This window comes from Nelumbo lutea, chromosome 3 (genome assembly GCF_056320005.1).
Source record: "Nelumbo lutea isolate HS-2025 chromosome 3, American lotus-T2T, whole genome shotgun sequence".
Lineage (NCBI taxonomy): Eukaryota > Viridiplantae > Streptophyta > Magnoliopsida > Proteales > Nelumbonaceae > Nelumbo > Nelumbo lutea.
The window spans coordinates 66,021,960-66,048,020 of NC_142686.1; the positions used below are offsets into that span (position 1 = coordinate 66,021,960).

The 26,061-nt window shown below is 38.5% G+C and overlaps 2 protein-coding genes and 1 non-coding gene across 5 annotated transcripts; 1 reads left to right on the forward strand and 2 right to left on the reverse strand.

The window, feature by feature from the left end:
- Nucleotides 1-911: 911 nt before the first annotated feature.
- Nucleotides 912-9,317, reverse strand: LOC148865374 (uncharacterized). 3 transcript variants are annotated; one of them, XM_088976632.1, is made up of 2 exons: nucleotides 5,518-9,317; nucleotides 912-5,421 (listed from the first exon to the last, which is right to left on the reverse strand). In XM_088976632.1, exon 2 carries the CDS (start codon nucleotides 3,316-3,318, stop codon nucleotides 2,239-2,241), a length of 1,080 nt encoding a protein of 359 aa, XP_088832758.1. In that variant the 5' UTR covers nucleotides 3,319-5,421; nucleotides 5,518-9,317; the 3' UTR covers nucleotides 912-2,238. The 3 variants fall into 3 exon arrangements, with proteins under 3 accessions (XP_088832758.1, XP_088832757.1, XP_088832759.1); XM_088976631.1 differs by having other exon boundaries at nucleotides 912-4,896; nucleotides 4,998-9,317; XM_088976633.1 differs by having other exon boundaries at nucleotides 912-4,896; nucleotides 4,989-9,317.
- Nucleotides 2,690-2,796, forward strand: LOC148865375 (small nucleolar RNA R71). Its single transcript, XR_016112070.1, has one exon. It is a non-coding gene; the product is annotated as a small nucleolar RNA R71 (small nucleolar RNA).
- Nucleotides 9,318-9,680: 363 nt separating the features above from the next.
- LOC148865376 (FK506-binding protein 2-like) lies at nucleotides 9,681-24,638 on the reverse strand. Its single transcript, XM_088976634.1, has 6 exons — nucleotides 24,359-24,638; nucleotides 24,177-24,226; nucleotides 20,409-20,471; nucleotides 19,114-19,204; nucleotides 10,362-10,466; nucleotides 9,681-9,956 (listed from the first exon to the last, which is right to left on the reverse strand). The coding sequence occupies exons 1-6, from the start codon at nucleotides 24,426-24,428 to the stop codon at nucleotides 9,865-9,867; spliced, it is 471 nt and encodes a 156-aa protein (XP_088832760.1). The 5' UTR covers nucleotides 24,429-24,638; the 3' UTR covers nucleotides 9,681-9,864.
- Nucleotides 24,639-26,061: the final 1,423 nt, after the last annotated feature.

Sequence of the window (26,061 nt, forward strand, 5' to 3'; positions counted from 1 at the left end):
CCTTAAGATCCCTCATTACTCATGTGTGCTACTACCTTTTTGCACAATATGACAAGTCCTACGTGGCAATGATGATGTCACTATTCAGAGGCTAGTATTTTGTCAATGCTTCATGGCGATTCATGAAGTGCTTTGTTGTCATGGGTTTGCATGTGTCTAGGCACACGTAGTCCTTGCCATGGGCTCAGCCTACTGTCCTCCCTGACCCATTATCTAGAGCGGGTTTGCAGGTTGTGGGTTTATCGCATGTCATGGAGGTTGTGACTTCATCGCACACTTAAGTGTGTTTGGATCTTTTGGACGAGTCTTTCTTAGGCTTGTTTCAGTTTGGGTATTAACTGGATTTGGTGGGTTGCGGGTTTGCTCAACATGTTGTGGGTTCATCGCAAAGTTTGGCGATGAACCGTAAGTTCATCACAGCGTGGGGGTTGATTGTAAGCTGCTTGTAAGTGCTTCTGTGGTGTTACTCTTGGTATATGGGTGTTCTTCAAGGCCTGAGTGAGTTATACATACCGACACCAATAGTGGAAACCTCATCGGTCTCTATGACCTTGTCGACTGTGGCCATCTCCATCCCTCCCTTGTCGAGGTCATCATCGCTCCCCTCCTCGAAGTCTAGGTCTTCTCCATTCAATTCACACTATGAACTATTCAGTCAATTATGTGAATTCCTCTCTCGATTCATTCATATAATACAAATCAATTAAGAGGTGGCCAAGCTCTTAATTGCCTTAAGCACAATAATTCATAGACTATATGAAAATCACAATCTTGGATAAATCATAAAGATAAAAATATATTCATTATCATGGTTAGGCTTTCCACAACCCTAGCAAGAAACAAACCAATTCATGATAAGAGAATTAAAGCAAATAAAGGGAAAGAAAGAACTCTTGAATTCGCCCATGGTGCTGAGATCTCCTCTTCTTGCCACCACCTTCTTCTTGAGATTTCTTGAATTCTTAATCTCCTTTCCTCTCTTTCTTGACTTCTTTTCTCCTCTCTTGACAGATAACTCAATGCAATTCGTGATCCCCTCCAGAGATTGAGTGATCCTAAAGCTGGTCTGCCCCCTTCTTTATATAGCTTAAAGGGGAGGGGGTGGTCTCCTACTTCCTCTTGAAGTTTATCTAACAAGAATAGAAAGTCCTATTCTAATCCTACTCTTATCTCTTTATCTAATGAATTCAATCCCTTTATCTTTCTAAGGTTACATCAAGAATTTAGAACTGGAAGGACTCTTCTCAGTTTCTTGTTCTTGGATTCGTATTAGACCTCCTATGCAAATTGGGCTTCAGCTAGGCTTTTCTGCAAGTTAGGCTTCAGCTGCGGATTAAACCTTCCTACAAATTTTCCCTGACTTTGGGCACAGATTTGTCTTCGATACAAGCCGAATATGTGAAAGCCCAAAACATGAAATTTGTGGCTTCTTCTCTTATCTTTCTAATGGGTCTTGAATCAACCCAATCAAAGATCGGATACGCGAGTTAGGCCCAAATTATTGAATGTTGCTGAAATTGTGAAAAATCATCCGATTTGGGGGCAATAGTTGTAGATGTTAGTTCATGCAGTCTAAGTTTTTCAAAAATAGAATAAGGCATTAAATTTATTCTAGCACCTAAATCACATAAAGCTTTTTCAAATTCAGTATTCCCTATGGTGCAAGGTATAGAAAAACTCCCTGGATCCTTAAGCTTTGGGGGCAATTTCTTTTGAAGAATGGCTGAACATTCTTCATTTAGTTTTACCATCTCACCATCCTCCCACTTTCTTTTGTTGGACATTACATCTTTCAGGAATTTGGCATACTTCGGCATCTGTGACAAAACATCAAGAAGAGGAAGGTTAATATGAATCTTTTTGAAAACTTCTACAAATTTTTCAAATTGCCTATCTAATTTAGCCTTCAAGACTCTTCTTGGGTAGGGAATAGGAAGTTTAATTTCATGTAAATTCAGTTTAGGGGTACTTCCCTCATTCTCCTTTTGCAGATCGGCCACTTCAGCTTCCTTGTCTTCTCTTTGAATTTTACCAACTGTTTTCCCACTTCTTAAAGTTATAGCTTTTACTTGCTCTCTAGGATTCTTCTCCGTATTGCTGGGTAGCCGTCCCTCTTTTATTTCTGATAGCATACTTATAATCTGCCCCACTTGAATTTCTAAGTTCTTAATCGATGCTTCATGGCTTAAAAACCTCTTATCTTGCTCTTGGAACCTTGCTTTAGTAGCATTAATGAACTTAGAGATCATTTCTTCTAGACTCTGGGTTGTATGTATTTGAATATGGGTTGAAGTTTGACCTGCCAACATGAGAGATAAAATTAGCATTCTCGTGGGAAATAAAAGGACTATTTAATTGACAATCAGAATTAGTATGTCCCATTTGACCACATAAATCGCATGAGATGCTAGATTGTGTATTAATAGTTGCAATATTAAAAGTATCCAGTTTCTTATTCAGATTAGCAATTTGTGCAGATAGGGCTGCAAAGGAATCGATGTGGTGTACTCCCCTCTGATTGGTTTGGTCATTGCTCCACTGGTAGCTGCTTGATACCATCTCCTCCACTAGGTCATATGCTTCTTCTGGAGTTTTCCTCATGATCGTACTACCTGTGGCTGCATCAATAATGGATCGGTTAGAGGGGGTAATACCATTATAAAAAGTATGAATATGTCGCCAATTTGGTATCCCATGGTGAGGACACTTCCTAAGCATCTCCTTGAATCGTTCCCATGCTTCATACAAGGATTCCCTCTCAAATTGAGCAAAAGTAGTAATATCATTTATTAACTTTGCTGTTTTAGAGGATGGAAAATATTTAGCCAAAAAAATTTGGGTTAGATCATTCCAAGTGGTGATACTTCCTACAGGGAGTGAGTTAAGCCAATCTTTAGCTCTATCACGCAATGAAAAAGGAAATAATCTAAGCCTAATTGCATCATCACTAACTCCATTATGTTTAAAAGTATCACATATTTCCAAGAATTTAACAATGTGTGCATTAGGGTCATCACTTGGTAACCCACTAAACTGAATACTTGTTTTGATCATTTGAATTATTGCAGGCTTGATTTTGAAGTTGTTGGCATGAATGGTGGGCTTGCAAATGTTGGAAGTCGCCCCATCAATGTTTGGACAAGCATAGTCCAAGAGGGTGCGATTTCCTTCTGCCATCTCTCCTTTAAACTCTATTGCTGGCTCGCCAATAAAAACCTCCTCTCTTGTCTTACATTTCTTGGCCCCTTGCAACAAGTGAAGGGTCCTCTCAATTTTTGGATCGAATTCAGCTAGTCCTTCCTGTCTAGTGCGTGTCATGCACTAGTAAATCTGAACCAGGAAGAAGTCGAACAAGTAGAATAATAAATAAAAATAAAAATAAAATAATAACAAAATAAAAACAACAATAAAAAAATCCAAATTAGTCAAGGTTAACAAGTTCTAATATTATTTTAGGATTAAATCCTCGATAGCGGTGCCAAAAACTTGATAGCTATAAATATAACTCTAGCAAGTGCACTATTTATCAAGTAGTATAAAATATCGTTCCCACAGGGATTTAATAAAATAAGTATTAAAACCACAGTTTTCCCTAATTATTTAGACAAACGAAATTCAAATTTGAGCAAGAACTACTGAAATTTAAAACTATAAAAAGAAAATAGAAGCAATGATCACTAATCAAATATGCAATGGATGAAATCGCTAGGACTTTAGGTCCACCTAACCAATGTAATGAATATTAATGGATTCGACTTACTAAGATTATTTGCCATTCCCGTAAGCCGAAGTCCTTCCATTTTTATTTAATATTCTCTCTTGAGATATAGTAAAACTACGTCCATCAAGTAACCCTTCGACCTCTCGAGTAGAGCTCTCAAGATGGAAATGCATTAAGTCCAAAAAAAACCATTAAATTCAGATGAATCATGTATATATATCTCTATATACCATTCAATTCACACTATGAATTATTCAGTCGATTATGTGAATTCCTCTCTCGATTCATTCACATAACATAAATCAATTAAGAGGTGGCCAAGCTCTTAATTGCCTTAAGCACAATAATTCATAAACTATATGGAAATCACAATCTTGGATAAATCATAAAGATAAAAATATATTCATTAGCATGATTCGGCTTTCCACAGCCCTAGCAAGAAACAAATTAGTTCATGATAAGAAAATTAAAGCAAATAAAGGGAAATAAATAACTCTTGAATTCGCCCATGGTGCTGAGATCTCCTCTTCTTGCCGCCACCTTCTTCTTGCGATTTCTTGAATTCTTGATCTCCTTTCCTCTCTTTCTTGACTTCTTTTCTCCTCTCTTGACTGATAGCTCAATGCAATTCGTGATCCCCTCCAGAGATTGAGTGATCCTAAAGCTGGTCCGCCCCCTCCTTTATATAGCTTAAAGGGGAGGGGGTGGTCTCCTACTTCCTCTTGAAGTTTATCTAACAAGAATAGAAAGTCTTATTCTAATCCTACTCTTATCTCTTTATCTAATGAACTCAATCCCTTTATCTTTCTAAGATTACATCAAGAATTTAGATCTGGAATGACTCTTCTCAGTTTCTTGTTCTTGGATTCGTATTAGACCTCCTCTGCGAATTGGGCTTTAGCCAGGCTTTTCTACAAGTTGGACTTCAGCTGCGGATTAAACCTTCCTACGAATTTGCCCCGAATTTGGGCCCAGATTTGTCATCGATTCAGGCCGAATCTGTGAAAGTACAAAACATGAAAGTTGTGGCTTCTTCTCTTATCTTTCCAGTGGATCTTGAATCAGCCCAATCAGAGTTCAGATACGCGAGTTATGCCTAGATTACTGAACGCTGCCGAAACTGTGAAAAATCATCCGATTTGCCTTTCTTTGCTCCTGATGCCTTTTTTCATTCCCTGAACCGAAATACAAGAGATATGAGTCCAATTAAATACTAATTAGGTATGAAAGACAAAATATTTGGGGATAAAAATGTGAGAAATTCTACTCTCATTACTGATTGTGGTGATGGCACCGAGGTCGAGGTCGGGGAATTTGCGCCTAGTCAGCCACTTGTAGAGTTTGAAGCCCTTTCAATAAGCATCCGAGCGGATGTCCATCTTCAACTTGTGGAACTCTGGCGAGCTCTTGTAAGCAGCGATGGCAGCATCCCCAACTTCCTTTATGCTTTCAGTAAATATGGCCTCGCGCTCCTTCATAGTAATCTTCAGCTCATCGACATCCTTCATTAGGTGTCCGATCAGCTCCTTCTTTGCCCACGCATCATTCTCGAGCTTGTGGATGACACCTAAGGCCTTTATCAGCTCACCCTGGGTGCTCGTGGCTGTTCCCTCAACTCATTCAGCCCTCGCATCGGCAGCTAGGGCCCCCTTCAGGTGTAGTTCGAACTATTGCATGAGGGGATGAATCAAAGAGTTGACCTACAAAAGGAAAAAAGATTTCTAAGTACAAAAGTGGAATGAGCAAAGGCACAAGTACTAAGATCGGGGATGTACCACCATGCAATGAGTTACCACCTTAGCCCCGAGCTGAGTGACTGGTAGCCCAACAAATTGAGCGACCTCCTCGGGGAAGACTGCGTCCCTACCCTTTGTGAGGCTAGACCGGGTGTTCATGATGCTCGGGACCACCGCGGGGCCCTATCCAGAAGAGTTGACCCTGGGAGGAGCGGCCTGGGGCTTGGGCAGTTGAGTCGCCTTGGGTTGGTAAGGCGGAGAACCCTTTCCTTGGTCCTCCTCAACCAAGTCAATGACCAGAGGATCCTCGGTTGTAGTAGTGGCAGTAGGGTCAGTTGCGGGCTTGACAGCAATTTCATGGGAAGCATAACCTTAGGTCATCTTCCTGTTCTTCCTCTTCTTCATGCTCCCGAAGAGGTCAGTGGAAGGAATATCTGAAATACTTTCTATTGAAAGCGAATACTAGATTAGTTAAAGTAATCAAAGGAAAATGCAGGGAGGAAAGGCTAAGTGTGTGTGTGCCAAGGTGGCAACCTACCCCGAGGACTCAGCCCGACTACGATGAGTTTCTCCTCGGCCAAGTAATCATTTGATTTCAGACCGAGATCCACCAAAAAGTGCATATTCTCTTGTTGCTCACTATCGAACTTGTCCCCGGGGTCACTAATGCTTTTCCTCCAGTGAGTCAAAAAGGGCCGCCCCCCTTTAGCAGTAACAATGAAATATATGTTCTTCCAGGGTGGGACCTTGTTAGGGTACTCATGTAGAATCTTGTACCCTGGTTGGTAAGAGATGTAGTAACTACACTTATCTACCTCTATGAGGCCAGTAGGGTTCTTCTTGATGCCACAAAGTGAACTAAATGTCTATATTCAAGGGAATGTCGAAGTCATGGAACACAAAGATGGTCCCGACTATGGTGCAGACTGAGTTCGGATGCAACAAATCTATAGTTATGTTGAAAATTTTAATGACCTTAACAATGAAGGGGTGAAGTGGGAAGCGCAGCCCGACAACTAGCTGCTCTTCGAAGACCGTGATCTCATCGCAATCATGTTCCTAGGGAATCCCCTCTACGGGGATGGAATATCCGAGGTTATCGGGGAGTTTGTAATTTTCAACCAGAACTCGGATCTTCTCAGGCGATAAGATGGAGGGATAGAACCTATCTGGACCTCGGGTTTTACGAGCACGATGGGAGGACGATGCCTTCTTGCCCGACGACTTGGAGGACGATGCCTTCTTAAGAGACAATTTCCACTCCTGAACTAGGGGATTCTCCTTGGCCAGGCTAGAGTCTATTTGGTGCACCAAGGTGACCGCCTCAACCAGTTCGGACTCATGGTCATGAGCCGAGGAGACTCCCTCAGCTTGACCGGACTCATAGTCATAAGTTGAGGAGACTCCTTCAGCTTGATTGGAATCACTCCCACTAAGAGAACTACTGCTACTACTACTCATTATGAAAAGGAGAACGAACTAGAATGAAGGAAGCTTACCCGAAGAACGAACAATAAACCAACCTCAGGAGCAAGACAAAAGCCACAAACCTGGATTAGCATGCGAGATCCAAATCGCAAAAAATCAAAACAGGACAAGGCGGATGGGACCCTAAGGTCCCTATTTATAGCCAAGATAGTCGGTCTCAAACGGCTGGGTTCTGCTCGATCCAACGGTTCTCATCAAAACCGGTTGCACGGCTCTCGAGGCCAAAATCGATTGAGTGTGCGTTTTGACATCTGTAGGGTTTTGTAATCCGTGCGATGTCTGCATATTCCCGATACACGGCCTAGTTTTATGGTCGAGCAAACTAGTCAATATGGTCTAACCGCCATATTGGACTTTGACCGAGATAAAGACTAGGCCAAATCCACCCAAGTTTGTCATGACCTCCCTGCACCGGGTCAGGACCCCTGGCACGAGGAGTGGGGTGCAATTAATGAGGAGCGATTTGGCCCGACCTGCTAAACAGTGGACATGTGGATGCGACCTGGTGATTGGACTATGACATCATCTGCCACATCAGCATTCCATATCACTTCGGTGAGTTAGGCCACCTCGAGTGTCTTGGGCACCTTGGCAGGGATCAGAACGACCGTAGGCCTTATCCTCATCCCGCCCGGATCGGAAGGACCTAATAAGTGTTATTGGCTAGCATGTTATCCACTTCCCAGGGCAAAACGAACTCCTAATGGCGTGAGCTGAGGAGTTATCCTCATCTCGAAGGTGTTTTTGTGAGACCTACGACAGTTCATCTATATAAGGACACCAACCCCTGAGACTCTAGTACATGCGGTTTAGTGCATTCTAGCTCTCCTATTGTCAAATTATCAGCTCGCAACATCACAGTTACTAACTTAAGCATCAGAGTGACCACGCCGGGTTAGCCACCCTGGGTCCTTTAATCCTAGTTCTCTTGCAGTTCGACCGACCACCTGAGCAACCGACTTTTGAGCTGCCATCTAGCTAGGAGCTACCGGATTGCACACCATCAATAATAATTGTTATTATAATTTAAAGTTTCCACGTGCAATGCACATACTTATTTACTACAAGGATTTAAATTTATTTTTAATAATATTGTTACTTATGTAAACTTTCAATTTCTATTTTAACTATTATATATCTAAAATTCAAATACATAATATGAAGAAAATTTTCTTACGTGCAATGCACGTGCTTAATTACTAGTAATAGAAAGAGGAAAGAAGGGAGGTGAGGGGTCCTTTCACCAAAGAGCTCACAAGTATCTCTTCCTCCTCTCGTTTCTTAGACATGTGCATGTTTATTTTTAACTTAAATCATTAAAAATATAACAAGTCAATTAAAACCCACAAGAATCGCATTCTCTCATAAAATTCATATTTACTCTTTAATAAGTCAATTCTTAAATCTCTCTCTCTCTCCACCCACCTTAATAGTCAATGTTTGTAGCATCTCCCCTCCCTATTAAATCCTTATTTTCCCCCTAAATCACTCTTAATCTTTTCCAACCCAAATATGAACCCTAGGTTGGATCCAAACTAAGTAAACCACTATCAATTGATTCTTATGTTAAATAGTTGATTAATGTATACTAGTATATTTAAGCTATATAAAAATGAATAAGTTTGAAGCTCAATAACTCAAAAATTATTTATCCCCCCAAGACTCATATCAAATGATAATTCCTGTATCTTTCTCACTTTTTTTTAGCCAAGGACGATGCTAACAAAGAGAAGACTATGCGTTGAAACCAGGAAATTCTCCTTATAATCCTTGAGGCTCAGTTTGGAAGAAGTATAAATACAAATACGTAGAGTGCAAAACCTTGTATTTTGTATATTTATCAAAAAAAAAAACTTGTATTTTGTATTATAAGTATTTATATTTGTACTCTTTCCAAACTGAGCCTGATATGAAAAAATACCTTAGAAACGAGGAAAAATATTTCAATCTCTAGTCGATGCAAACTCTACCTTAAACCACAAACATTTGGGATCCTAGTTGATTTAACTAAGTTCAAATGGTCATATATACTCATCAACATACCATATGAAATATGAGTTTCTTAATATACTCCCGTTACCTAAGGACCCGTTTAGTTGGTGAGAATAGGGGTTTGGAATCAGAATCGGAATGGCCCCCTTCCAATTCCAACCAATTGGCTGGGCAGAACCAGAATCCCATTCTTATTCCTGGTGGAAGGGCATTTCCCTATTTGAAGGAATGGCCATTCCCTCCCCCTCCCTTGGAAATGAGATCTCATTCCAGTTTATTCCAATTCCAATTCTGATTCACATCTGAACCAAACAGGCTCTGGGAATAGACCATTCTAATTATGATTCTAATTCCAGAAGAAAACCAAACGGACCCTTATTTTCCTCAACCAGAATCCCATTCTTATTCCTGGTGGAAGGGCATTTCCCTATTTGAAGGAATGGCCATTCCCTCCCCCTCCCTTGGAAATGAGATCTCATTCCAGTTTATTCCAATTCCAATTCTGATTCACATCTGAACCAAACAGGCTCTGGGAATAGACCATTCTAATTATGATTCTAATTCCAGAAGAAAACCAAACGGACCCTTATTTTCCTCTTACACTAGTTCCAAGCCGAGACAGAACATTCTTGTGACTTATCATATTCATTGAAGTGCTGCCTCATATTATTTTGATCTGGTGCATCGGTTGGACCATTTATTTCTCGTTGTCCTCATGGATAAAGCTAGGATCATAGCCACGATTTCAAAGGTCAAATGGTTTTAGACCTTAACTGTTTTAAGTCCAAAATTTATTGATCATGATCATATGCAACTACAGATCAATTGATATCAAGTCATGATCAAAGTATTAAGAAAATGTCAAATAAATTCTCTAGAAACTCCTCAAATTTTTAACTACCAATGGATTCAGGAACATTTCCTCAGTTATAGCTCACTTTCACCACCTGTCGTTTTCCCTCCAGATGTTTTACCATTCACTGCAACGAGCTCGGTATCAAAAATAAGTGTTGCTCCACCTGTGATTTTTCAATTCAGTAATTAGAATTTTTATACCAGATGCAAGATGTATTCAGAAGACAATCGTCTTTTCGAAGCTTAGGGCTTTATTTTGTTTTATCTGGTTCAAAGTTTGATATTATGCAATTTGGTATAACACATAATGGGGCTATCAATTTGTAGTAACTTGAAAAGAAATTGAACTTGCAACAAGATGTTCCTAAAGTTTACTAGAAGACTGAGATTTCCACCCATGATGCAATAATACATCAAATCTATTAAAGATGGTTCGGAAACAGCAGGAGCTTTTTACACCCTGGAGTGGAATATTAAATACATATATGGCATAGGCATATCATGTTATTACTTCAACACCTATCAAAAAAACATTACTTTTAGAAACAAACAGTGCAGAAGAGTATTACCTGGAATTTTAGGTGGGGATCCTTGCTCTCCATAACCAAGTTTTGCAGGTATTTTCAACTTTCGCTTCTCCCCCAAACACATAGCTAAAAGCCCTTGGTCCCATCCTGCAACAAAGCTTATCTTGTCAAAAGATGACAATTGTCATGGGTATCAACAATAGTGTACTTTTGGAGTAGGTTTTTGGTGCAATGGCGTTTCAAGTCTCAGCATTTGTACCTGTATTATAGCAATGGAAATTGGGAAGGTGTTATGGCACATAACACATTGCATTGTTGTTTATTGTATTAAATAACTTAAATATACATCAAAAGCAGATAATCATCTTGCTTATCTACATCGAATTAGACTTTTCAACATGGTTACCCAAGAAACTTTGCTCCTATCCTTCAAAAATGATGAAGCAAAACATTACTTATCTACTTGAGTTTCGTTGCATGAGAGGATGAAACAAACTAAAATATACCTGACCTACAAAAGCATTAATTAATCTACAATCCAACCATCAAAAGCAGAAAATCTTCTTGCTTATCTACATCAACCTAAAAACATGGTTACCCAAGAAACTTTGATCCTATCCTTCAAAAACGATGAAGCAAAACATTACTGATCTACTTTAGTTTCATTGCATGAGAGGATCAAACAAACTAAAATAAACATGGCCTACATAAGCATTAATTAATCTACAATCCAACCATCCATAATCGATATTAAAGTGTAATATGAATTTTGAATTTCACCAACCAAAATATACATTCCATGTAGAACAAGTTACAACATAGCCCCGGCAAGGAAATATACAGTGGTAGCTAGGTTTTCATGCTAACATAATTTTTATTTCCATATAAAGGACTTGGGTGGCTATCAGGGTCTCAGGCTGGAAAACGCCATCAACTTACTAATTTGGTGGAGAAAATGTCGGCACAAACCCATAGAGGGCAAGGCAGGATAAAGAGTTTGTTCAATTAAGAGCCAGTTTATGGAGGTCAAACTGGGCCACATAACAGAGTTCAGGTTGAGAAAAGCTAACCAAAACCCAAATCTAGTAATAAATCATGATTAGATAAGAATGACTCAAATCCCAGTCATCCAGGTTTCAAAAAAGAAGCTTCAGAATGGCTGGAGGTCAGCTGCAATATTTCCCGACTGTTATTCCTTAACCAGCTGGATGTCACTGGGCTTTTATGTATGTATATGCACATACATTTGGCTACTTGACAAACTATGGCAGGATTCAGTCATGAAGATGAACTCTCCTTTCACATTACTGAAGAAAAACGTAGAGGGTAATCGCTTTCATGGCTCTGGAAGGCCTCTTCCTAATGCTCTAGCAATAATTTCTAGAGTCTGGCCTACAGAAGGGTTGGCATCAATATGGTGTAGAGGAAATGAGATTTGGGTCAACACTGAGCAAGAAAGCATGTATGCAAGAGAACGGTTCCTCAAAAATTACCTAGTAGGGTGGTTTGATCAAGGGAAGTTTTAGACTGGGGAGATTACATGTTGGGCTGCTGCAAAATGAGAACACTTTAATAGTGCCAGAGTAAAATCACTCTCTCAAAACCATTACCTGCTTATTTTTGCCTCTCGAAAGGAAGCAAATGGAGTTCTGGTGGTTTGATCAAAGGAAGTTTTAGACTGGGGAGATAACATGTTGGGCTGCTGCAAAATGAGAACACTTTAATAGTGCCAGAGTAAAATCACTCTCTCAAAACCATTACCTGCTTATTTTTGCCTCTCGAAAGGAAGCAAGTGGAGTTCTAGCTAAAGGACCCTGGTATCGCTAAATCTTGCTTAATGGGAATCGAATACCAACTCAAACTCTCCAAAAGGCCATCTGGTCACAGAACAAGACTTAGATGAGGGTCTTAAGTCTTCCCCTATCGGTTTAGTGCCCATTGGTCATCCGATCCACAGGAGACACTTGTGGAGATTTCATTTGCACAGATAATAGCAACCAAGAGCTAGCAACTTGTGAGTGGATCAAATTAAAGGTGGTGAGCCCACAGAACCTCTTGCCTAGAAGCATCAAGATGGTAATGTTCGAAGCTTCTTTAACCTTACCATTTGGACAGAAATCCCTCTGTCCAACCCATTTCTCAGAGATGTTAATGGCCTCTATGGAGCAGTAGTTGAAGGAGAGATGGCAACCAATCATGAACAGAGAACAGGAAGCAAAAAACATGGCAAAGGTTACATCACACTGGTGACCAAGTGGAAGAATGAGATTGTAGTGGAAGAAAAAGTTTTCTATTCGAAGAAACTGGTGGAAGTTCGGTCTCAAAATAAGGGAAGATAAGAGGTCTATGGTAACTCCTCTGTTTTTCTTTAATAAATTTTATTTTATCTTCAAAAAAAAGTAAGGTCTATGGTAATTCTAAACAGGGAAGCCAGGGATTCTTTGAAGGCATCATCGTTGCCATTTTTTTTTGTGGTTCCAGAACCAGGCTTGAGAATTGAACTATGCATGCAAGGAGGTAAACAGGGATGGAAGAAAATCGCTGAAGCTCTCGAAGAGTTTGCAGAGAGGTGCTGGTTAGTGGAAAGGAGACATGGAATTGTGTTTCGAAGTCTGACTCAGGGGACATGGGCTCGAATAATCCAAAAGCTTATTCAGGGGACAAGCAAGAAACGCTATTACAAGGAAAACTTGAGAATGAAAGACTGTTTTAGGTATCTACGGAGGTTTTGTGGTATCAAAGCTAATGTTTGAGGGAGCCCTGAAGGAATGGTAGAAAAGGAAAGTGGTGAGAGTGGCTAAAATGCAGTTGAATCAGAATTCTTCCATTGAAATTCTAGTTGGAGAAGCAAGACCGAAGTCTTTACAACAAAATGCTAATATGGATACTTCTCAACATGTTGGGACTGATGTTACAGGGAATAGGTGTGCTAAATTGGGACAACATGAGAAAGAGTTGTTGAAGTCTCCCCTTTTGGTGCCTAACTCCATGTCGTGATCTGGTAACCCCTGTTACTCTGGTGGCTTGGAATAATAACTATGTGGAAGGAGGAAACTGTACAATGCTCAAAAGAATTAATTGGAAATTTTCTGTTTCTGTAAAGTTGAAGAATGTGCAAGATGGATTTGAATGGTTGCTCACGAATGTCTATGGGCCAAACTTATATAGGCGAAGGAAGCAGATGTGGGAAGAGCTTGAGGATGTTAGAGATCTCTAGGAGGGCCCTTGGTGTTTAGGAGGTGATTTCATTGTGACCAGATTCTTTAGTGAGTCAAATAGTACAGGGAAAAAGGTGACCACAAGCATGAGGAGATTTAATGAATTTATTGAAGCCTTTGAGTTGACAGATATTTCCTTGGGACAAACTAGATTCACTTGGTCTAATCTTCAAGCTGATCCTATTTGCTCTAAGTTAGACAGATTCTTGGTTTCCTTAGATTGGGAAGAACACTGGAATGGTTTGTTGGGGAGCACATTGCCTAGGATAATTTCTGACCATTAGCCTATTTGTTTATATCAGCCAAGCACTATAGGAGGGCCTTCTCCTTTTAGGTTTAAAAATATGTGGCTCACCCATCCGGAATTTAAAGGTGAGGGATTGGAGGGATACCCACGATCATCTCCCAAGGTGGGGTTAGAGATTCCTGAAGAAGCTTCAAAAGATAAAGGAAGAAATTAAAGAATGGAATAGAGTGATTTTTGGGAGAGTGGAGGAGAAAAAGTCTAATTTGATTTCACAAATTCAAGAAATTGACAAGAAAGGAGAATTTGGGGTCAGTAATGGAAGACAAGGACTTGAGTTGGAGATTGAAGAAGGAATTAGAAGAAATTCTGCTAGGGGAGGAAATCAGTTGGAAGCAAAAATCTAGAGAAAAGTGGTTCAAGGAGGGGGATGGCAATACTAGGTAAGGCCATTTAATGAGAGATGGCCAATTGAAGGGCTTGACTGGGATTTATTGGGAGATCATCAGCTGGAATGGTTGGAAAGAAAATTTGATGACGAGGAAATAAAAGAGGCAATGTGTGCAATTAATAGATTAAGGCTCCAGGGCCAGATAGATTTACAATGGCCTTTTATCAAGATTTATGGGAAATAATTAGGGAGGATTCAATTAAAGTGTTCAGAGAGTTTCATAGGAGGGGAATTATCAATCAAGTATGAACTCAGCATTCATTGCTTTCGTGCCAAAGAAGAATGATGCCCGAAAGATTTCAGGCCTATCAGTTTAGTGACTAACATTTATAAGATTATTGCTAAAGTGTTGTCATTAAGGATCAAAAAGGTACTTCCCTCATTAATTTCACCAGCTCAAGGAGCCTTTATTTAGGATAAGACAGATTGTTGACCAAATTTTAATTTCAAAGAATAGTTGTTCACTCAATTCCATGTAGAAGTACAAATATTTCACTCAGACAATGCTCATGAATATTTTAGAGGTGATCAAAATCAGTTTTTTTTTTTTAGCATGGTACTATTCATCAAAGCACATGTCCAAGAACTCCTCAGCAGAATAGTGTTGTTGAGAGGAAGAACTAACATCTCCTTGAAGTGGCTCGTGGTTTGATGTTAGATATGCATGCTCCTAAAAGATTTTGGGATGATAGCATGTTGACAATTGCATTTCTTATCAACCGGATGCCCACACATATTCTCAAGTTTAAGGCCGCACATCAACTTTTGTTTCCTAAGTCCCCTTTGTTTTCTATTACTGTTCGTACCTTTAGATGTCGATGTTTCATCCAGGATTTGTCCCCATCTCGTGATAAGCTTGATCCCCATTCCATTCCTTGTATTTTTCTTGGTTATCCCTCACCCAAAATGGATATAAGTGTTATGATCCCTCTTCTAGGCAGACATTCATTTCTATGTACGTATCCTTTGTTGAGTCTCAGTCTTTCTTTCCTACTTCTCCTCAGGGAGAGAATTGTAGTCAGGAGGAAAAGCATGTCCTTGTTCCCTCAGCTTTTGTCCTTCTGTTACTACTTGTCATTCTCCTTCTGTTCATGTTCCTGCCAAACGTGTTTACTCTCGGTCCAAGTCTCATTCTTGTCCTCCATGTCATCAACAAGAGCAACATACACCATCAAGTGAAGAGATACTTGACACTGCATTTCCTAAACAAGTGGAATCTTAGGAGGTAAACCTAAAGTGTAGTGCATATCTCTAGTGTCGCTATTCCTAAATCTGTTGCAGAGGCTCTAAATAGTCCTGAGTGAAAGAACGTTATGTTAGAGGAAATTGATGCTCTTCATAAGCATAGTTGTCAAATGACAAGGTGACCTTCGTGGCTCGCCTCGCCTAGTCGCCAAGTAGTTTTGTATATTGTCGTATAAAATACTTTTATATTGTCATGTTTTTGAGATTATAATTATAAAATAAACATTATTACAAAAATATTCATTTTTGTGTTTATAAACTAATTTCTTATTATTATTTTCTTATTTGTTAGGGTTTAATCAACACAAACATTGCTAACTGTTGTATCGAACCCTCAAAGACTTCAAAATCTGAACCAATAAGGGAAGAACTTAAAATTTTGTCTAATCAACACATTTGTGATTAGACAAAAATAGGGGTTATTATTATTTTCTTCCACCTTTTCTTTTCTTCTTTCCCTATAACAAAAATAGGGGTTCAGCCCCTATATGTTTTGAATATTTTTTTCTTTCTTCTTTTTCTTCTCATAAATATGTTGATTTTCTAGACTTAAACATGAAGTTTATAATTTTCTTATGAAAATTATGGATAGTTATTAAGGAAAGATGGTTATGGAACCTAGGGATCTACCCTAGGATATGTTGTTTTTACTTAAAAAAATCCCATCGCCTAAGTGGGCGCCTAGGCAACTAGGCAACAAGGCGCCCCCCTGTTGCCTAGCCTCGCCATGGTGCCTTGAAAATTTTGTTCATAAGATTTGCACATGGGATTTGGTTGGCCTTCCTAAGGGTAAGAGACCTATGGGGTGCAAGTGGGTGTTTATTGTCAAGCATTGTGTCAATAGTTTAGTGGAAAGATATAAAGCTAGGTTGGTGGCCAAGGGTTTCTCCTAGACATATGGAGTTCATTACACGGAGATGTTTGCTCCAGTTGTTACAATGAACTCCATGTCTCCATCTATGTTCTTCTCTCCCTTGCTGCAATCTTTAACTGGAAATTACATCAATTAAATGTTAAGAACGCCTTCTTGAACAGTGATCTCGAGGAGGAGGTGCATATGGTTAAACCTCCAGATTTTTTGTCAAAGGAAATTGAAGGGAAAGTTCGTCATCTCAAGAAGTTTGAAGAAATAGTTGGTTAGCCACAAGTGTGGGGTTCCATACCCACACTCAGGCTCCAGTGTGTGTGGTTTCATACCCACACCTAGCTGTTTCTAATTTCTTTTATTAGTAGTTTCTAACTTCTTTTTAGTAGTTCTAATTTCTTTAGTTTCTAATTTCTGTTGTTAGAAGTTTTAATTTTTGTTAAGTTGGACTGGCTGGCCTTATTGTTTCTAATTTTTGTTTATTTCCTATTCTTGTAAGGATCCTAAAAGCTATAAATAAAGGAGTGTATGGGGCAGCAGATCATTCACCACTGAACCCCTTCTTTCTTTTCTCCTCTCTTCACTCTCTCTCTCTCTCTCTCTCTCTCTCTCTCTCTCTCTCTCTCTTTTCTTCTCTTCAAACCTGTAATACAGTAAACAGTTCTTCTTCTTCTTCTTTCAAGTAAGTTGTTGTAAGGCTTGAAGCAATCACCTAGAACTTGGTTTTATAGGTTTAATAATGTTGTTAAACAATTTGGTTTCAAACAGAGTCAAAAGTTATCATACCCTCTTCATGAAGAGAAAAGGTGATCTGGTTGCTATACTTATTGTGTATGTAGACGACATTGTTATTACAGGGAACTAAGAGTCAAAGATTCTAAAGCTAAAAGCATTTCTTGGTGCTTAGTTTGAAGTAAAAGATCTAGGCTCCCCAATGTATTTGCTCAGAATTAAAGTTGCAAGATCAGATAAAGGCATCTTTATTTCTCAAAGAATGTACATCCTATACCTTTTTACACGATATTGGTAAACCTATCGAAACTCCAATTGATGTTAATTATAAACTTAGGGAAGAAGGTGGTGAGCCCCTCTCTAGTGTGAGACAATTTCAAAGACTTGTTGGAAGATTGTTATATTTGTCTATGTCTAGGCCTACTATTGCCTATGTAGTGGGAGTGCTAAGCCAGTACATGCTCCTAGAACTAATCTTGTAGCAGCAGAGAGGGTTCTTAGGTGTCTAAAAAAAAATTCCCTGGTAGAGGTATTCTCTTCTCCAAGCATGGTCTCTTAGGGGTAGAGACATATAGATGCTGATTGGGCAGGTTCGGTTGATGATAGAAGATCTACCATAGGTTATTCTGCCTTTGTTGGACGTAATTTGGTAACTTGGAGAAGTAAAAAGAAAGTTGTGGTTGCTAGGTCCGATGCAGAGGTTGAGTATAGAGCATGGCACATGGTGTGGCTGAAATGTTGTGGTTGAACTGAAAAGGGGTCCGGGGGCAGAGCCCCTGGCCCACTTTCTTTCTCCTTATCTATCTATTCTCCCCTTCCCATTCATTTTCTTTTTTTTTTTTTCTTTTTCTCTTTTTTTCTTCTCTTTCTTTGTTTTTTCTTCTTTTTTGCCTTTTCTATGAGGTGTGCATGAATGCCTCTAGCACACCTCATGAAAAAAGCGTATGAGGCATATGCCTCTTGCACCTGAGGCGTACGCCTCAGAGGTGTCAACTCCTCAGGGCGTTTTGGGGGCACCTCGCCTAGAGGTGCACCTCTAGGCATACGCCTCCCAGGCCTTTTAAAACATTGGTTGGATGCAAGCAAGAAGTTTGGGCATGTGGCCTTTCAGACAACATCTAAGGGAAATCTTGGGCTTAGCAAGGGAACTTGGGGTGCAGTTTAGATGGACAAGAAGATCAGAAAACGGAATTGTTGATGCTCTAGCTAAACAAGGAGTAAATAGGTAGGAGTTGTTTTGGGCCTGTTTGTAAGACTGACTTTGACTAAGGGCTTTCCATCCGACCTATGGATGGTGACAGTTGTAATCTTTAGCTCTTGTTATCAATGGAAGTTAACATTTCTTATAAAAAAATAAACGCTGAACCCCACCCAAAGGGAAAAGTGGTTTGGCCTCCAGGTCAGTTTTTAGAACATTGGTTTGAATTGCTGAATAAAAGAAGGCCATTAACCATTGGTCCTAACTCCTAACTATTCTTGGGAGGGGTTTTTGTGTAAAGTGGCCACTCTTAGACTCAAATCCTCGCTTTAATGCTTGATAGCCTGAGGTTACCATTACACCAACCAATGGCCCCTTTTGAATTTCTGAATGCATTAAATATTTGAAATAAACTATCTCATAAATAGCCTAAGTGCTGAAAGCAGATTTATCATAAAACCATGTTCTGTAACAATGTAACATATATACATCTGTACTACAATGGCAAGGAAAGATGAATTAATGTGAATGTCCTGATAGAATGATATTTCAGAGAATGTACCTTAGGCACTTAGTATGTGAGGCTAGATGAAGCTGTAGTATGAAATACATTTGAAATTTCTTTTTTTTTTTAGTTTTTGATCAGCAATACATTTGAAATTTCATCATCATTCTGTCATCTCTAACAATTATTTTCATTTCCTACTTGTTTACAATATAAGGAAAAAGAGAGATAATTTCCTTTGCTCTTCTTTGTGTGTTTTTTCTCTGTTTTCTCTATCTTTTTTCTTTTCTTATTTAGTGTGGGGGCAGTCACAATCAATATCAGTTTATCACACACCTTTAATAACTTGGCCACTGCCAAGCTCAAACTTAATTGGATCATCCCTTTCAAAGCTGGAATCAAAAACAGTTCCATCCGTGAGTTTTCCCTGCATGTGTAGAGTGATAGCATCAGTAAATAAAGTGCAGATATGGAAACTTTAACCAGCCATTAAGGAGCAGCTCACAACCTCCTTCAAAACCTATTCACTAAGGCTCAGTTTGGAAAAGGTACAAATACAAATATGTACAGTACAAATACAAACAAAATAATACAAAATACAAGGTTTTGCACTCAACATATTTGCATTTGTACTCCTTCCAAACATAACATAAAAGACAATGCAATAGGTCATTCAGTTCAGCTATTTCAGCAGTTATCAAATAGCCCTAAGTCATTTTACAACAGAGAAATTTAGGATCAGAACATATGTTATCTAAAATTGCTCACAAAAAAAAAAACAAAAAAAACAATAGAGCTGGTAAGATAAATAAAATGACTAGGAAGTTTTAACATTTGCATAAGATGTTAGAACTTAGAAGATATCCATAATAATGGGGTACAGAAGTGAGCAGCACTTTTATTTATTTGCTAAATTATTTATCAATCTGGTGATTTTTTGAGAAACCATTAATCTTCCATATTTTTCAACAGTTCAGCAAAGATTTGTAAATTATATACGAGAACAAATATTTCATAAATAATTTGTCTGGTAAAAAATTACAGAATCCTTTTTTTTCTGTTATAGATTTATTCATATAACTTAGATATATTAGTCTCTATATATACATATAATTAGAAAATGATAAACCAAATTACATATAAAAAGGTCAAATATTTCTTTTACATACTCTCTCATTCTTCCTTCGCAACAGGTGAAGAGTGCAGACTATATTTATGATTTTATGCATTATTCAATTACTTTTCAATAAAGCTAAGCATGTTTAAATATAGAAATATTTTCATCAATTCTTTAAAGTATATTAATTATTTGAACCAAGTCTTTAAAATATTAAAAATGCAGGAAAAGTATTTCAAAATAGGAAAAATCATTTGCATAAAAAATATATACAATAGATAGAAGAAATAAATAATGAAAATACTACACAACAAATAGCAAAGAAAATGTTAGTGCTTGGAAAATTTTATGAAATATGAAGGTGAAAATAAATTTATCTTTTTTTTTAGTTTTTTGTTCTAGTACCTTAAAACAAACTGGAATTTCGTAAAGTCCAATGAAATCTCAAAATAAATAAATAAATAATTTATTAGAACATATCCCATTTATTCTTCCTATTGCAACTATCACCTACCCGATAGTGTACTTCGATTATGTCACCTTTGTGAGCCTGAATATCACAAGTTTCTGGCTTAAACTGCAACAAGGAAAACAAAGATGAAATTAGAAGATAACCAAGCAGGAAAAAGTCTGTAAACAAGATAAAGAATGTGATAATACCTATTTGGCAGAAAATTAGAGATAGAAAAGAAAGAACAAAAAAAGTTGGCTGATACTCTGAAATCCGAATACAATGAAAGAGTGTTCTGCCATTATGAAGGATAGAACTTAAGTAACATATGATAAGACAGACATGCCATCTCCCCTAAAGTCAAGATTTTCTGTGGGGAAGCTGCCAACCAAATCATCATTGCATGTGAAAATCTTCAAAGGAAGTGGAAGGTTGGTCTCTTTCTCCTTTGGAGAAATACCAACCACTTATTGTTCCATTGCCCCTATGCCTCTAAGGTATGGCAACACTTTTTTCCTTTGGTAGGAACATCTTGGGCGATGCCAAATGAGGTGGTGGATTTGTTTGAGATAGATTTGTTGGGTCAGTCTACCAGGAGAGAAAGTTCTTTCACAATGTATGAGGGTGGTTGTTCTATGGGGATTGTGGTGTAAAAGGAATTATAGAATTATTGAAGAGAAGTACAAGTTGAAGGAGGAAATAATAGAACTCACAATGATAAGGGTGGTTATTCTATGGGGATTGTGGTGTAAAAGGAATTCTAGAAATTTTTAAGAGAAGTACAAGTCAAAGGAGGAGGTAATAGAACTCACAATGATAAGGGTGGTTCACTGAGAATTAGTAACAAAGGATATTAAGGGGGTCTCTATCCTTGACTTGCTTAGGGAATGGCAAACAGTGGCCAGCTATCATTTTAACAAACAGAGAAGGATGTTGGATCGGAGTCCTCCAAAAGAAGGGTTCATCAAATTCAACTGTGATGGATGTTGCCTTGGAAATCCAAGTATCTCTGGTGTGGGGGTATTATGAGGGATCATTGGGACAATATAATTCTCAGTTTCTCAGGTCCAGTGGGTAAGGGGAAGTCACTAAGGTCCCGTTGCTGGTATTTAGCAGGGGAGTAAGTTGGTCAACCAGGAAATTGACCATTATCCCAATGTTCATTCGCTACTATATTGGGTCCCACGCTAAGCAAAGATACCAGAGAGTATCAATTACCCAAATAACAGATACCCTCCCAGAAGGTAGGTAAGAAACTTACCCACGTGCTAATAACACTACCTCCCGCCTCTCTCTTTACCCAGGTAATCTGTATTGTACAAGAATGCTCAAACTTCACTTACTCGGGCAAGTTTTACTGGGAAACATTTGCCCGGGTAAACATACTTACCCAGGTAAGTGAAAACGAATGGGGCCTAAGAGCAAAAGTGTGATCTCAAATCCAAGGGTTGAAGATGATGAAGCAGCAGGGGTTGAAAATTGTGGTTATAGAAGGAACTGACAAACTGTTATAAGCCGGTTGAAGACACAATATCAGATACTGTGGGAGTTCAAGCCCATGGTGAGGTTGGTCGTCTCCATAGGTGCCTGATAACTCTGCATTTTGATGCTTTAAGGGCATCAATTCAGGGGTATTTTCAGCCTTAGAATAGTCAAGATGTGCCCCTTTTCCAGTTAAATGCAATGTTGTGGCCTCTAAGGGTCTCTATGCAAATTCTGGGGAAAACTGGGAAGTTTTCATGGCTGAAATGCAGATTTTGAAAAGCTGGTGTGAAGTCCAACTAAGAGAGGGGGTGTTTTTGTGAAAAACTGAAAGCAGGAGGGCGCCTCCTAGCTGCTAAACCCAGTTTGGCGCCCCTCCTATATTAGCATGCTCCCCACACCTTAGCAAACCCTAGGGTGCCTTTTAATCCATTCTTTTCACTCTTAACAAACCCTAGCCACCCCTAACTGCTAAATCCTCACCTTTCATCCCTTCTAATCTCCACCATCCATTCTAGGGCACTCTCTTTTTAGCATTCTAACCCTAGGAACCACCTAACCTCTAATCTTCACCATTCGGCCTTTAGCCATTAAATCTCAGCCTTACATAATATTGGGTGCCTTCTCCTTTTCTTCCTAGCCTTAGGATCACCCTAGAACCATCCTACCCCTTCATTTTAAACCCTAGGGCACCCATATTTTTGCTAAAACTCAGCTGCTGCCCCCCTCTTTCTCTCTATTCCCAATTGTGCCCACCCTTCTCTATAAAAAGGACCCCAGGGGCCCTGTAGAAGGGGTTGGTCAATTCGCCCAGTTAACAAGGCTAAGGTTTCTTGAGGAGTTCAAGGGTTGTAGAAGGGGAGGACGTCCAGTTCTTGTCAAGAGGGGTTACTGCAAGCTGTTCAACCAATCTGTAGCTACTACCACTGGATCTGATCAACCATTCTTTTCTTTAGTTTTAGAATTACTTTCTGTTCTTTAATTTCCAATTCATTTTTCCTTCCTGCAAATTTTACTTTTATTAGATTTAATTTGTACTTTATTTCTTTTCTGCAAATCTGAAAGTCTGCCAGGTAAGACAGATGGCCTAGCTCAAGAAGTTCGAGGGTCGAAGGAGAGATCCTGAGACTACTACCTCTGATCGGATTCTCAAACATTTTTATTTCATTCCTTTTATTTATTTGCTTCTGTTATTTATTAATTTTTATGCATTTGTTATTCTTAGTAGTGTTCGAATTTGGTTTTAATGAATTCCATTTTTTTAATTAATTAATTTTGTATTTCTACAACTACCCTTTGTGTTCTCTCTCCCGGATCTAAATATGTAAATATTTTTCCCTTGCTTCCCTGTGGATATGACCCGTTCTCATCACTTTACTGCGTTAGTAGTTGTTTAAGAATCGGAATAAAATTATAAATGTTTAAATTGGTGCTCCAAAGTGTTTAACGACGCGCTTCCGGACACACCAGTGCCTCCTTGAATACCTCATTCAAAGGGGTTCCTAGGAGTGCATATATGTTGGTTGATTCCCTAGCAAGATGGGGGTGGGGAGAGAGTCCTCAGAATGGGGTTGTCTAGGTCCATGCTGTAATGTATAAAACTGATCAAGGGAGTTTTCCTTTGCAGATCTGGTTGTAGAGAGCTCTGCTGTATTGTAAAGCTTGCTGTTCTATCTTCGAACAGTGGGTTTTCGCCCCTTTACAGTGGAAACATTTCTTCTCTACTTCATTTACATCCATATATACACAGCCGAAAGAAATAAAAAAGTGGATGCGTTTTGTATTTATGGTAAAAAATCTGAAAGGTAAAACTTTATACCTTGTATTATAAAAGAGGGAGAGCTTCACTCAAAAAGTAATTACATATGAGAGCCCTTTACAAAGCCATAACTACAAGTATGCAGTACTTCTTTCTGGCAAGCATAAGGGATATATTATAAGAGACAATTAATTGAGCAAGGCTCTGGGTATTTGCAATCCAACATCTTTGTTTTTCTGTTTTTATTTTTCCAATAATTGTAATAAATATGAACATTTTTTCATCATGCTCCAGAAAAAGAAAAGATGTACAAGAGATTTTTCAACAATTAGCCTGCCGCATCTACAACTACTGCCTAGGATCTTCTACAGGATTCAAAAGATCCTCATCCCATTTTGAAATTTATGATTGCGCGATAATAATGGACCACCTATCTCTAAAAGAATATGAACTAGAACATCTAGGTTTGAAGTTTTCTTTAATCCCATATAAATTGTTCTATTAGAAATAAAAATGAATCACCAAAAGCAGATCTCGATCCCATTAAATAACAAAATAAGGAACAAAAGCAAATGGAAGGTAAACCATACCTTCACGCCAATCTGTAATTCCGTAACATCACCAGATTTCTTAGCAGAAACTGAAAAAAAATAAGAAGAAGAAAGAGAACAGAATTGATTAGTCAGCGCTAAAGGCTTAAAACTGTTAAGAACCATTCGACTATGCTTTTAGGTTTCATGAAAATAAGCTTAATGCGAATAAAATATTTTACCCAAAATCTCTGAAAACAACAATAGAGTTAGAAGTGATGGGATTAAAGAGCCGACTTTCGTCTTCGCCATTCCTTCTGTCTGGTGGAGTCGTGCAGAATGCTGACTTCGAGAGTCCAATCTGAATCATTCATACAAGTATAACACTGATTCGAGTGGCACGTGCAGAAAGGAGAGAATAGATATATATAAGTTCGAAGTTTTGGATAACTTGAATATTATACTTTGGAAGCCAAAAAGAAAATACTTGGGACTTTATCACCCCAACATGACTTCAATTGGGTATTTTTAAGGTATCGGTTCGGTTTTATGTATATATATATATATTATATTATAAATTAATAAATATGTATTATATATATAAATATATAAAATATTATTTATTATTTAAAAATAATATTTTATATATATTTCTACTTTATATTATATTTATATATACAATATACTATAAATATAAAAAATTGAAAATCAACGAACTGGTAAATAAAAAATAGGCCCATCACTCAATTAACCAAACTGTGAACACCCTTAAAATTGTCTTTATGACCTGCCATTAGCATTATTCCTTAATTATATGCAATTTAAAACTTTCAAAATTCTATAATTACCCTTGAAGATACTACTCATCCTCATTTTTCCTGGGACTAAGTGAGCAAAATTCCAAAGTCACCATTAACCCTCTTGAAGATGCCCATTGCTATTCATCCTTCAAAGTTATAGTCAAGAATTCCTTGACCAATACTTAACAATCTTAAATTAACGGAGTACCCTCAATATAGGCGACATATGGAAGAGACCAAGTTGTTGATGACCTGCCAAGTACAAGAGTACTTTGTGCTTCTAATCCACCAGCATATAGAAAACCAATTCTTTGATTTTGTAAACATATTTGATTGTTTATGATAATACCGATTTAATGTATGTTAATGTTGTCGAACTGAAGTGACAATTTTTAGGAGTTTATGTATGTATGTACATTGATATTTGATTTTTTTGCCATTAATAAAAATAAAAGCATTATTTATATTTTAGGAGACATTAATTGTCATTTCCGCAAATATATGTGCTTATGGGATAATCTCACCAAACGTTACAATACAAATAAATACTTAAAATAAATAAGTGGTTTGAGAAAAGACTCCCCATACATAAATACATATTTATTCAAATAAATACTTATTGAATAAAATGTCCTAACTAGTGGTGAAGGTAAACTGAGACGGTGCCCTAATTAATTTGTGATGGAGGAAGATTTGACCCGACCCCTTGGTCATGCGATACGTAGAAGCAAATGAGAGTGACCTGGCAGAAATGCCAGCTCGGCATGGCAACAGGCCCACAACCCGAGCTCCGAACTAAAGAGTCGAGCTCCCTTGAAGGAACCTGCAACCCGAGCTCCGAACTAAAGAAAGCCGAGCTCCCTCGAAGGAACCTACAAACTGAGCTCCGAACTAAAGAGTCTAGAGCTCTCCCTTCGAGGTCCTGAGCCTTACAAAGAGCACCAAAGGCCGAAAGCCCGAACTACCCACCTAGGGGCAGTTTGGGCCATACTCCTATCCGAACTCGAGACTTCACATTAAAAGACCACTTCGGCTCCAAATCGCCTGACTAAGCAACCGTACCTGACGCCCAGGAGACCGTACACGGAGGCGGCGCACCTGACCGATTAGAGGACTGACACATGACAGCCGCCATCCAACGGCCA

Bases quoted from the DNA above. Each gene is read 5' to 3' on its own strand.
- LOC148865376 (XM_088976634.1), bottom strand. From the start codon at position 24,428: ATGGCGAAGACGAAAGTCGGCTCTTTAATCCCATCACTTCTAACTCTA. The intron at 19,205-20,408 runs GTAGGTGATAGT...CTACACATGCAG, and splicing joins TAATCGAAGTACACTATCGG to GGAAAACTCACGGATGGAAC. The intron at 10,467-19,113 runs GTGTGTGATAAA...GCTTTGTTGCAG, and splicing joins CAGTGGCCAAGTTATTAAAG to GATGGGACCAAGGGCTTTTA.
- LOC148865374 (XM_088976632.1), bottom strand. From the start codon at position 3,318: ATGACACGCACTAGACAGGAAGGACTAGCTGAATTCGATCCAAAAATT.